General features: G+C 42.4%; 1 protein-coding gene across 21 annotated transcripts in view; it reads left to right on the plus strand.

The window, feature by feature from the left end:
* Phf21a (PHD finger protein 21A) overlaps positions 1-14,036 on the plus strand; it is a 192,002-nt gene that overhangs the window by 142,112 nt on the left and 35,854 nt on the right. For all 21 annotated transcript variants that reach the window (XM_052726579.1, XM_052726562.1, XM_052726563.1 and 18 more), the window contains one exon: positions 6,603-6,827. In XM_052726579.1, the coding sequence (XP_052582539.1) occupies positions 6,603-6,827 (225 nt within the window). The remainder of the gene's footprint in view (positions 1-6,602; positions 6,828-14,036) is intronic.

Consider the following 14,036-nt stretch of genomic DNA (forward strand, 5'->3'; position numbering starts at 1 on the left):
ACATACAGGTCTTTACCTTTTTATGGTAGTGGGGATTGAACTGGGGCCTGGAATATACGACAGAAATGCTCTGCCATCACGCTGCACCTCAGCTTCTGTGCTGTGTACTGAGCTCTGTAGCTCTCTCTACACCTTTTCCTGTTGCAGGCCCCAGGCTCTTAGGACCCCTTGGTATGAGTAGAGTTCCACTGTGGCAAAATTATTAGTGTTTCATTGCCATACATACAAAATTTGGGAAGAAGCTGGCGTTGTGCTTACCTGTTAGAATGTGAGTGAACTAAATAAGGAAATTTATTTTTAAAATAAAAACTGCTTTTTATTATTAAAATAAACTGTTTTTCCAATAGACTTACTCTTTAGAGATAGAGTGTAGATCTCAATGACATGGAGACGAAATGTAAAATTCCTTAGTGCAAATAACTATGTACGCATGCATGATGGAGTGTGTGAGACAGAATCTCGCTCTAGTACCCAGGCTGACGTTGGGCTCACAGCAGCTTTCCTGCTTCAGCTTTCTGAGGGCTGGAATTAAAGGTATGAGCCACTGCACCTAGCTGAAGTATGTGTTCTGAAAGAATAAACCCCAAAGCCTTTTTTAATTAAGAAGGTAAGCCACAGCCTAGTCAATATCATGATATGTGTTCTCTGCCGTCTGTTAAACATCCATACAGACAATTATTGGGAAAAGCTTTGGTAATATGAACTCCCCTGCTCCTTAATTCCTTTCTATCAAACTGTACCAATTCCTTGATGCCTTGCAGAAGCTGTTTGTCTAATTCTTAACTAAAACTCATCTCAGAGAGTTCGGGGAAAGCCTTCTAGTATCTTACAAGTGAATAAAATGCAATTATTTTTAGCAAAATATATTTTTACAGCCACTGCTACCAGTACCCCCTCTCCTCCTCCCTGCTGGAATTCCGTCCTGTGCTCCCCCGGGAGCGTTCTCCTATAGCGCACTGCGTAGTTTCCGATTGAGTCTGCTTATTGCATTGAGTGGGGAGTTCACTGTGAGCTCACTGCTTTCCTCCCATTTTTGTGCTCAGAAAATGATGTTTTGTGTTTCTCCTCACAAAATGGTGGAGTCTCACTTAATTCTGTCTCTTTAAACAACACACACCTTTTGTTCAGAGTTGTAGTTTGACCACTAAGGTTAGTAACACATGCAGTTTTGTTTCGTGTTGAAAAGGGGTCTCTGCCTATTCGAGGCTGGCCTAGAGTCCTCCTGTCTCCATGTCCTGAGTGCTAGCTAGGATGGCAGGCTGTGCCACCGTGCATGGCCACATAGAGGACAATTGTATGACACGTTCTGAAGACTGTCATGTCTGTTTGCTGCATCTGCAGTTTCTCTGTTCACATATAATTTAATACTCTGGTTTCATTTTGAGCAGTGGATGAGTCTGAAGACCTGGACATATGCTTGTTGTATTTTGGATGTGAAGATGAATGAAACTGGTTCTTCACATTTTAGTTTCAGAACTTCTTAGTCAGCCTCTTGTTTAAAGGTAAAGGTCACATTTCAGATTCTACATTAGTTCTTGGGGATAAAGGGTAAATGTTTAAGGCATTACTTTGAAAGATTTTTTGAGAGGGTGTGGCTTTCTCTTAATTGATTCAGAATAGATGCTGCTGCACAGAGCACAAACTAGTTGAGTGACCTTGTGCAAAAGCGAAAATTTGAAGCACCAGCATCCATCCAGCTGTGGAGAAAAGGGTCGAGAGCTTGAGTTTCTTCTGAGAGACATGCTCTAGAGTCTGTGCACAGATGTGATGGAAACAAGGAGCGACTCCCATGGGAGTGGTAGGCTTGCCCTCCTGTTCCCCATCTCTTTCTGTGTTCATGGACGGGGAACTTGGAACTGCTGCTTGAGCTAACAGGCATATGAGCCTGTATTCTGTTTATTGGATCTATACAGTTCTGAATGTCACAGTATCGATCGCCGATACCCTGTGAACTCTTCTGCCTGAACAAGCCCAAATGAAACCGTGTGATATAAGAGTCAAGGAGGTGAGGGGCTCGTCCGTCACAGACTAGTTTATAGAACACTTGACAGAGGGATTGGGGGGCAGGACCAGCCCTTCTAGGAGCAGGCCGCACTGGCCGCTGTTTATAGAAAATACACTGGGAGAAGTCTAGAAGCTGTTTACTTTCTCCCTCCTGTCTACCATCATTCTTTCCTAATTTTCTTTTTCTTTTCCTTCAGTTACCACTTCCTTTAAAAACAAAAAACAAAACAAAACAAAAAAACAAACCTTTTTAAGCATGCCTTTAACCCCAGCATTCATGAGGCAGAGGCAGATGGATCTCTGTGAGGTAGAGGCCAGCCTGATCTACATAGTAGGTTCCAGGATAGCCAACACTGTATAGAGGGACCCTCTCTCCAAAATTAATTAGTAATACTAATAATAATCTTTAAAAACCTTTTAAAACTTTTTAGTAATGTCAAATGGCCAGTTTGTGATATTTAATCTTTCCTGAGACCTTCAGGATTATGAACTGAGATAATTTGCCACATTCAAAGATCTTTCTCATATGTGAACACCATTGAAAATCTGTTTATACTAGAGTTACCTCCAGTAATGGCTGGCAAAAAACAAAACAAACAAACACACAAAAACCATGATTTCTTTGTTCAAAACACAGTGGTGACAGTGTAGGCCCATCTGCTGGGTGATGAGAGGATGTCTTTGGTATGAGGCATTGAGAATGCTGCCTGATCACACTTGGTAAGGATTTCTGATACACCATCGTTGTCTTCTCTCACTTGTACCCAGATCTGGTGCTGACCCACGTCCTCTGAACTGTTTTTGTGTGTGTCTGAGTATCGAGACTGTGGGACTTAGAAAATCTCTCAGGCATGCAATGCTCCCTCGGCAGCCTGGCCTTGCTGGTGTGCAGGGCACCTCTGCAACAGAGCTCTCTGCTTTCCGTCCTTGGACTTCTGACTGCACTCAACTCAGATATTTAAGTGACAGGAAGCAACAACATTCCCCAAACCTTGAGCTCTCAAAAATTGCAGACAAACACAGCCATGTGCCTATGGTATTACAGTCGGTGAGAGCAGCAGGGACAGGGACCAGACTGTTCTGGTCTGGGCAAGGCTTTCAAATACTGGAACTGTCTTCTACAGGAAACTTTACCCAGCTCATGAGATCTGAACCGTCCAACCCACAGGCTTTTTTCCTTTCTCTTGAGGACTGATGTAGCTTTACAGGTATTTGGGTGTAGGTTTCCCTCCCCACCAGCAGGTCTCAGGACTTTGTTTTAGGCTCTGGGGAGGAACTGTTATGAATGCAGTGTGACTCACTTGACTCCCACTCCGCCTCTGGTTCTGATTGGCCATCACCCTGCTCTAGCCAGCTGGCTGAAGAGTTCTCTAGCCTGCATCTCTTTAGGTCTTGCCTCTGCGGTTCCTTGCCGTTACCCACACCACGGGGAACAGGTCCTGGGCTTTGTGTCTTCATTGTAGTTCACTTCCGTAGGCTAATCAGGACAACACACTGTAGTTCCTATGGGTGGCTGGAGAGGAGAAAACGCCATGTCCTCCTGTGCCTGGTACACCACTTCACAGCTCCTCCCTTCCCCACCCCCTCTCCCTTTGGCAAGGGCCACCCTTTCGTGTCCTCCTGCTTTCTCACTCTGTTTGTAGAAAGATTTGCAGGAGTCTTTTTCTCTGGTGACGCCTACTTGATATGTGATGAGGAGGAAGACTGAAAGCAATTCTAATAATATTTCACTTCTAAGCATCTAAGTGTCCAGACAGGCACCAGGGTTAACGTCTCAGTGCGGTGCTCACAGTTTCCTGCAGTTCGCCGCCATGAACTGCAGCACCTCCATTGCAGGGCCTTTTATACTCAGGAAATAGTTTGAAGACTTCAACATTATTTTTATAAGTATTTTAAAGTGTATTAAATTTTTATTCTGCTTGTGTCTTCTCCAAAAGCCTTGGACTGCATTAAAAAATTTTTTTATACCCATAAAGGCAGTGCTAATATGGTGTGTAATGTACAGTTGGTTCCCTTCCCTAAATTGGCCTTTATGTAATATTTTCATTATTTGAAAAGAATTAATAACAATATTTTAAAACTTTTCAGGGATGTAAAAGTTAGTATTAACTTAAATGTTTTTTTAAAAATCTATTTTATGGATATTTTACTACTCCAACATGCTAAGTGAAGTAACTTTCGGGTTCAGGTTCTCTAGAGACTTTGAGCAGCAAAGTCAGTTAGAGCCACATTAGTAATTTGCAAATTAACCTGACTGTTCTGGATTCCATGAGCCCCTTATTTAAAGCTTTCTTTTGAGGGCATGGGGTGTAGTTCAGTGGTAGGCTGTTTGACTAGCATACATGAGCCCCTGGGTTTGACCCCCAGCATTGCATAAACTAGGTATGGTGGTGACACATATATTCCCAGAACTCCAAAAATGATCAGTTCAAGGTCATCCTTGACTACACAGTGAGTTTGAGACTAGTGTGGGAAAACCTTATACTTGAGACTTTATCTCAAAAAGTTAATTAATCAAAACTATACTAACCTCAACTAGCACTAAGCTCCATTTTCTTCAGTCATAATCTATATCAGAAAATATCAACCTTTATTATCAAAAATTTCACTTGAAAGTGTTGGAGGAGGAACGATGTTTTCCTTTTGCTAGTGGTTGAGACAGGAAAGTCAGAGACCGGCCTGGCCCCAGATGGTGGGGCAGCTCCTCTGAGCCAGGGACTACTCTGTACACTCTGTGCAGAGGATGAGGAGTGTGCTTAGCAGCACAGTGCTCAGCAGAGTGGAGCTGTGGGCAGAGCCCTGCATCCTCGTAGCTCTCACTTGGTAATCAGATGGACTGGTTGTAGAGTCTGGTGGGGTGGCTAATGGCTGTGTGCTTGCCTAGTGCGCATGGTCAACCCCAGTGCTTCCCAACCTTCCTAGTTAGGCTGCAACTCTTTAATACACTTCCTCATGTTGTGCTGACTCCTAGCCAGAAAATTATTTTCTATAATTTTGCTACTGTTATGAATCATAATGTAAATATCTGTGTTTTCCAATGGCCAAGGTGACCCCTGTAAAAAGGGATCATTTGATCCCCCAAGAGGTTGTGACTCACAGGTTGAGAACCACTTTTCTGTGCCAAAAAAGGAGAGGCAGGTAAGGAGGGATAGATTACTATAATAATGAAAAAAATCAAAAAATACACTTTTTTTTAAAAAAGCACGGCCCAGGAAGTTTATAAACCTTGACTTTAAATTTTCTTATTTCTTTTTTTTTTTTTTTTTTTGAGACAAGATATCACTATGGCTGGTCGGTAGTGGTGCATGCCTTTAATCCCAGCACTCGGGAGGCAGAGCCAGGTGGATCTCTGTGAGTTCGAGGCCAGCCTGATCTACAGAGTGAGCTCCAGGACAGACATCAAAACTATACAGAGAAACCCTGTCTCGAAAAACCAAAAAAAAAAAAAAAAAAAAAAAGGATATCACTATGTATCAGAAACTGTCCTTGAACTCACTATGTAGACAAGGCTAGCCTGGACTCTCAGAGATACACCTGCTTCTGCCTCCAGAATGCTGGGATTAAAGATGTACATCACTTCATCCAACTTGACTTTAAATGTCTCTTCTATGTAATTAAACTTCTATTCTGCCTAAACAGATAGCATATGATTCTATTATATATTCCTAAAATCTGTCCCAGCTAAGAAGTCCTACTCAGTAGTTACACATTTCAGTAGTTCAGAATGCTTTTTGTTTGTATAGCATACAACAGTTTCTTCATTTAAAAATAAGGGTGGGGAGAGAGAGAGAGAGAGAGAGAGAGAGAGAGAGAGAGAGAGAGAGATACTATGGATTGAACTGAAGGCCTTGTGAATGTTACCAAAGTGCTGTACCACTGAGCTATGTCCTGAACCCTACTTAATGTTTCAAACTGGGATAGATACATGATGCTTGCTTAAATTGTTAAATATCAGACAAAAAGTTAATAATGACCAGTAATATGCCAGTCAGTTCTGAGTACTCCATATAGATCAGTTCAGTTGTTGCTCATAAGAGGTGCTCTATGGTCTCATTTTACAGACCAGGGCACTACGGGACAGGTTAGTTAAAAACACGTGCCCAGCATCGTATAAACTGGGCATGTGTTTAGACAGTGTGGCTCTAGAGTTACATTTATACGGCTGTGCTGTTCTGCTCTTCCAGCCTCACATGGTAAATGGACAATGGCCAAGAAATCTGAACTGGCTGTAGCGGCTCATCCCTATAATCCAAGCATTTGGGAGGCTGAAGCAGGACAATGAGTTCAAGGCCCACTGGACTACGTAGTGAAGCTACCTGAAGGAAAGAGTGTGGCAGGGGAGAAAAGAGAAGAGAGGAAGAAAAAAAGGAGGGACAGTGAAAGGGAGGGGCAGTAGGCTCTGCTTCACTTTTTAAATCTGTATGCCTCAGTTTCCTTTATATATAATACGTTTCTTATAGCAGTGGTTTCATATTAATTAAAGTATCTGTAAGGTTCTTTAGTTCCTCATGTTAGAATCTGTAAATTAGATGTAGTAAATGTTAGAGGAAGCTAGAGCGTGAACAGCCTTCTGATGGGTCTTTGTCTTTCCTCGGTAGAAAAGAGTAGTTGAACAGCTGCGGAAGAACCTAATAGTCAAGCAAGAGCAGCCGGACAAGTTCCAGATACAGCCATTGTCACAGTCTGAAAATAAACTACAAACAGCACAGCCGCAGCCACTACAGCCACTGCAGCCACTGCAACAGCAGCAGCAACAGCAGCAGCAGCAGCAGCAGCAGCACGCCCAGCAGTCAGCAGCACCGCCCAGCCTGACTGCATCACAGGTAACCATGTGGGTGGAGCAGCCAAGGCTGAGTGCTGGGTGTTGATTAGTTATTGATCACGTAGAACTGGGTCCTGCTTTAGCTATCCTAAGCTCACCTAACACTAAGCACGTTTTCTGGCTTTTGTTTTGGGTTTTACTATCACTGTAAGGATCAGTTAAATTCATTGGCAGAAGGAAAGAGCCTTCTAGGGAGCAAAAGTCAAATGACTGAGTTGGGAGTGTGGCTCAGTTGGTCGAGGGCATAGCTAGCATTCATGAATCCATGGGTTTGATCCTCAGCACCACATAAAACCAGGTGTGGTGGTTTATGCCTGTGATCCCAACACTCTGAGGTGGAGGCAGAGGGATCAGAAAGTCAGTCACCTTTGACTACATAAGAAATTAAAGTTTGAGGCCAGCTTGGGTTGCATGAGATCTTATCTCAAAAAAAAAAAAAAAGGAGTGAGGAAAAAAAAAGTTAAAAGATTTCCATTGGGAATGGAGCTCAGCAATAGAGTGCTTGCCAACCATGCCCAAGCCTAGCAACACATACACACACACACATGCGTGAACACACATGTATGCATACATATATGCTAAATGATTTTCTACTTGTCATCAACACCAAAGACAAATCACTCCGAGCACCTCAACTGAATTAAAGCCTGGAAATTTCTGGGAGTGTTTATTTGTATTTGTTCTAAAGTGATTTGACCCCTTCTGGAACTGTTTTTCTGAAATTCTTAGCAATTAGGCATAGAGCTGTTCCAGTGCCCATGCTTTTGGGACCACGTAGACAGAAGCATTCAAGAGGGCGATATGTTTTTATTATCCACAGAGATAACATGTTTGCTTCAAGTCCACATTCTTGGAATGAGGGTGCAGGTGAGACTCAGAATGCCTGATGCAGCTGTGGAAACGTTTTACTGGAAAGGGCATTTTACCTAGCACAGAATGTGAGGAGAGAGTCAAGACACACTGAAAGGGCATATTTGGAATTGACATTTGAATAAGAAAATTATTCAAGCTTGACCTCTACAGCCTTAGATATATTATGAATGCACCTTTTTAAAAGGAACCGATGGGCCTGGCGAGGCAGCTCAGTTGGTAACATGCTTGCTGTGTAGCCATGAGGACCTGAGTTCTAACCCCAACACCTACATAAAAAAGACTAGTGCGTGGTCACGTGTGTATGTTTTTAATATCAGTGCTAGGGGAGCAGAGACAGGAGAATCCCTGGAGCTTGCTAGCCAGCCAGCCTATCTGGATCAGTAAGTTCAAGATCCCAGTGAGAGATCCTGTCTCAGATACCAAGGTGAGGCCTGAGAGATGGCTCAGCAGTTATCAGTGTTTGGTGCTCTTGGAGAAGACTTGGGTTCAGTTCCCAGAACCCACGTTGAGAGGCATGCAACAATTTGTTAGTGCAGTTCCAGGAAATCTAGTTCCTCCTTCTGGCTCTCCAGGCATCTGCATGCACAGGGTGCATGTGCACACACCAAATGAATAAATAAAAAACAAAGCAAAGTTGATGATAACTGGAGAACAGCACATGTCTGCACACCTGCACACACTCATACCCAAATAAGTAAATCAACCAAAAAAAAAAAAAAAAGAGGGATGAAGAGACTTGGAAGTTAGGAGTATTCACTGTTCTTACAGAGGACCCCAGTTCAATTCTCAGTACCCACATGGTGGTACTGCCATCCATAACTCTAGTAACAGTGGATTCATGCCTTCTTCTGGCCTCAGTAGGCACCAGGCATGCCCATGGTGCACATATGTGCCTGCAGACAAAACACTTATACACATAAAAGAAGTCATTTTTTTAGGAGTCTAGCTGGGCATGGTGACAAATGCCTTTAATCCCAGCATTCTGTGAGGCAGAGGCAGGAGGATCCTGTGAGTTCAAGGCCAGCCTGGTCTATAGATGGAGTTCCAGGACAGCTAGAACTGTTACAAGAGAAACAGTGTCTTGAAAAACAACAACAAAAAGATTCTAATGTGTTAGGTTGCTGGCTGTATCTCAGCAATAGAGTACTTGTTCCCCATATGTCAGATCCTATGTTCCATCCCCAATGTCTTAGTTAGGGTTTCTATTGCTGTGAAGATACACCATGACCACAGAAACTCTTATGAAGGAAAACATCTAATTGAATGACTTACAGTGTCAGAGGTTTAGTTCATTATCATCATGCATGGCAGTGTGCAGGCAGACATGATGCTAGAGAAGGAGCTACATCTTGATCCCACAGGCAACAGGAAGTATAGCTTGAGCATATATGAGACCTCAAAGCCTGCTTCCATGGTGACACGCTTCCTCCAACAAGGCCATACCTGCTCCAACAAAGCCACACCTCCTAATAGTAATACTCCCTATGAGCTTATGGGGGCCAATTGCATTCAAACTACTACACCCAGCATCACAAAAATAAATGAATAAGAGTAGTGAACAGTAGGTATTAGTCCTTGGAATTGGGTATATCACAAAACCCTTTAGGACTGTTGAAAGCTATGTACCCTTCCCTAGAAAAAATGTACGTTAATACTTAGTACAGTTACTTTACATATTCAGAGTGGTTTGGGTCTTCTGAAACATACCAATACTGAATCTTCACTGTGTATGTAGAGGAAATCTAATTATTATTTGTAGTCTTAGGACTAGTTCATGTATAACTTTTTGTTGTTGTTGTTGTTGTTTGGTTTTTCAAGACAGGGTTTCTTTGTGTAATAGCCTTGGCTGTCCTAGAACTCACTCTGTAGACCAGGCTGGCCTTAAACTCACAGAGATTTGCCTGTCTCTGCCTCCCAAGTGCTGAGATTAAAGGTGTACACTACCACCACCTAGCCATGTATAACATTTTGAAGTGAAGAATTGAACCACCTATTAAAAAAACTAACAATGCCTAGAATTTGATAGAGGCTACTGAATACCAGCATAATACGCAGGGTTTTGCATGTGTAGTGGACATGCTCTTCACTCTTAATCCTACAGTTTAGGTTTTTAGAAAGGAAAATTTAAAACATATATAATAGGTGGTATTCAGTAGAGCCAAAGTTGAACCCAGAAATTCTGAATGAGAAATCTGTCCATTCAGCTACTTGTCTGTGCTGCCAGGCAATGCCAGGTAAGGGGATGCCAGCACAGTGTGAAACCTAGGAAGAGAAAGGAGGTCGGTGAGTTGATTCAGCAGTTAGGAGCATTTGTTGCTCTTACAGAGGACCAGAGTTTGATTCCCAGCATCCATATGGCATCTCTGTCTGTAACTCCATTCCCAGGGCATCCAACACCCTCTTCTAACCTCCAAGGGCACTAGGCAAACATGTAGTGTAAAATGCATGCATTCAGTCAAACACTCATACACATAAAATGATAAAGTAAAAAAATAAATAAATAAATCCCTGTCTTCAATCAGAGAACTAGGGCATCAAACACTTTCCCACTAATCATCCAGTACTATCTGTAAATTAGACATTTTTTTTTTTCCTCCAACAGGGTCTCACGATGTAGTTCCAGCTAACCTGGAACTTACTGTGTAGACCATGCTAGCCTCAAACTCAAATCTCTTCCTGCCTCTGCATGTGAGAGTATTTGCCTGGATGTACATGTACACATCACATGCATGCAGTGCCTGCAGAAGCCAGAATAGGGCATTGGCTTGCCATTGGAGTTACAGCCAGCTGTGAGCTGTCCAGGCTGGCTGGCTGGCTGACTGCCTGCCTGCCTGCCTGCCTGCCTCCCTCCCTCCCTCCCTCCCTCCCTCTCTCCCTTCCTTTCTTCCTTCCTTCCTTCCTTCTTTCAAGGTTTCCTTGAACTTTTATAACTTCCCAAAGATTGCTTATAAATTTACTTTTCCTGGGGTTTTAGGCAGAGTTGAGTTAGGTTCTCTTTTCAAAATGCAGTTAGATCAGAGAGTATTTACATGGAAAGAACAGGGTAGAATTGTTGTTTGGTGATACGCGAGAATTTACTGTTTTAATACATGGAATTTTCTATTCAAGTAATAGTCTATGTTACACAAATCAAGCAGATTTATAAACAAACACCTAATTGGTAGCTTCTCTGTTCACCTGAGTTCTGCATTGGGCTGGTGGACAGCAGGGCCCAGCACTGCCTCCAGAACAGTGTTGCATAGCTTCTCTCCATCTGGTAGCACACCTGATACATTTAATTGATTTAGCTAACCTTGATTTTATATTGTTTTGTTTTGTTTAATGCAAAGGCTTAATGCTAAACCCAACGGCCCTCTGGGTTTCTGTTGTTTGTCTTTGCAGTGAGTTCCATTCAGTGTTTATTGACTGCTCTCTGTGTGCTTGATGGTATACAAAGAGCAACAGTCCCTGCCAAGAATCTGGCATATTATGGTAATTCATTTTCATTCATTTTGTAAATATTTATTGAGTCCACACTGTGTAAGCACTGAGCTAGGAAATGTGGAGGCTAGACTCAAAGTACCAGTGAAGGACTGAAAATACCAGAGAGAAGGTAATTTTCACTAGATGAATCAAAAGCACTTCTTAAAGAAGGTGGCATTAGACAGGATCCGGACCAATGAATGGGATTTCCATGGTGGAGCAGAGAGTAAAGAGCATATAGATGTAGATAGGAAGACAATTAAAAAATGGAGAATTTATAAAAAGTCAATTTGGAACCTGTAGAAGATCTCAGTGGCTAAAAGTATGCACTGCTCTTGTAAAGGATTAGAGTTCACTAACTAGCACCCTTGTCCCTCAGCTCACAACCACCTGTACTTCAGCTCCAGGGGGGATCCATTACCATCTTCTAACCTCCATGAACACCTACACTCATATGCACATTCTAACACACACACACAAGTTTTAAAAATCTTTTAAAGAAGGGCCAGGAGAGGTAGGTTTTGCTGCTAAGAGGTTAAGAGCCTGTACTTTCCCTACAGAAGACCAAAGTTCAGTTTCTCAGCTCTTGTGTTAAGTAACTCAAGCTGCCTCTAACTCTAGTTCCAAGGGACCTGATACCCTCTTCTGACCTCCCCAGGCACTGCACTTACATGCACAAATCCCCACTCAAACACACACATTTACACAAAATTTAAAAATAATAGATCTGGGCAGTGGTGGTACACACCTTTAATCCCAGCACTTGGGAGGCAGATGCAGGAGAATCTGAGTTTGAGACCAGCCTGGTCTACAGAGTGAACTCCAGAATGGCCAGGGCTACACAGAGAAACCTTGTCTCAAAAAAACAAACAAACAAACTATATATATATATATATATATATGAATAAAATCTTTCTTTTAGAGAAGAAAATGCAAAGCCAGGTGTAGTGCTACAGTCCCAGCACTCAGGAGGATGAGTCAGGAGGATGGAGAGTTCAAGGCCAGCCTGGGCTCCATAGTGAGTCTGTCTCAAAACAACAGAAGTAAACAGAAAACAACAAAAGCATGCCTTCTGTCTTAGTTACTGTTCTGTAAGTTGACCAAGGCAACTTACAGAAGAAAGCATTTAATTGGAAGCAGTTTCATAGGGGTAATTTATGATCATTAAGGTGGAGGTGTGGCTGCTGGCCAGCTGGCATGATGTGAAAGCAGTAGTTGAGAGCTTACTTCCTGATCACCAAGCAGGAGGCAGAAAGTGAGTGAGACTGGGCCTGGTTTGGGCTTTTAAAACTTCAAAGCCTATGCCTTCCCCCCCCCACCACCACCACTCCACCCTGCAGTGACACATCTTCTTCAACAAGGCCACACCTCCTGGTCTTTCCTAAATAGTCCAGCACCTGGAAACTAAGCATTCAAATTTATGAGTTTATGGGGGACATTCTCACTCAAGCCACCACACCTTTGAAGTAGCAAGTGGGCTCATGTAGCTAGAACATGGAGTGTGAAATGACGGCAAGAAGGGACTGCCTCTAATGCATGATAAAACTTGGGTATTTGATAATCATATAAAGTCATTAAAAGTCCTAAGAACAGATAGGTTTAAGTATGGTATATATGAGATCTGTAACTTCTAAAAGGAATAACTAATGTTTGTGATCGGAACGGGCAGCAGGGAGATATTATGTGGGGAAGTTTCCTACGCTGAGGGACCCTGCTGTGAGGCGGCAGTGTTTTCTAGACATGACAGGGAAGCTGTATCCATGAAATCTCAACAATGTGGTTGCCCAAACAAGACCTGAGTATTGACAGCATCAGGCTGTCAAGGCCATACCCCTAGATGGAGAGCTACAGGCAGTCAGTGGCTGCTGGGGGGAGAGAAACAACCTTCTCATTTGTAATGATAAAATGCACATAAAAAGAGGTATGTAGTTATTAAAACAAAGGGGAGGACGAGCTCTATTTGTGGTTGAGTATACAGTGGTGACTTCTTACTCAAAATTAAGCAGACACTAGAATAGATGTGGAGGTTAATTGGAGCCCATAGAAATATCCCTTGAGGGGGCTGGAGAGATGGCTCAGCGGTTAAGAGCACTGTCTGCTCTTCCAGAGGTCCTGAGTTCAGTTCCCAGCAACCACATAGTGACTCACAACCATCCATAATTCGATCCAGTGCCCTCTTCTGGCCTGTAAGCATACATGCAGACAGAATACTGTATACACAATAAATAAATAAATATTTTTTTTTAAAGACACTTGTTATTTAAAAAAAAAAAAGAAAGAAAGAAGTTCTGGTTTGTACATTGGATCATATGTTTGTAAGTTTAAATGCCTCATATCTTACAGGCTAACAGTAAAAACTTGGCAAAACATACAAAGGTATTTAGCCAAGCTTTGTGGTTCACACATGTAATCCCAGTGTTCAGGAGGCTGAGACAGGTTTGATTACCACAAGCTTGGACTACCAAGTGAGACTTTGTCCCCAGAAAACCATTTTTAGGATCTGGAGGGATGCTCAGCAGTTGAGAGCACCATTGCTTTTGCAGAGACCTGGGTTTGGTTCCCAGCACTAATATGGCAGTTCACAGGCATCTCTAACTCCATTTCCTCTTCTGACTTCTACAAGCGCTCAGACCCACATATGGTACACATACATACATACAGGCAAAATGCTGATACACATAAAATAAATAAATCTTAAATTTTTAATTAATTAAAGTAAAACAAAAAGGACTTTGCTCTTAGTGTTACTATATATATGTCTGTGTGAACTTCTAGCTGTCAAGTTCACGTTTTGTCATAATTAAAGAACTTTATGCATCTATAATACCTCATCAGACTTGAGCAGCATTAACTAACCAGATCTAAACACAACTTC

The sequence above is a fragment of the Peromyscus californicus genome, unplaced genomic scaffold (assembly GCF_007827085.1).
Source record: "Peromyscus californicus insignis strain IS unplaced genomic scaffold, ASM782708v3 Scaffold_7__1_contigs__length_154581171, whole genome shotgun sequence".
Classification (NCBI taxonomy): domain Eukaryota; kingdom Metazoa; phylum Chordata; class Mammalia; order Rodentia; family Cricetidae; genus Peromyscus; species Peromyscus californicus.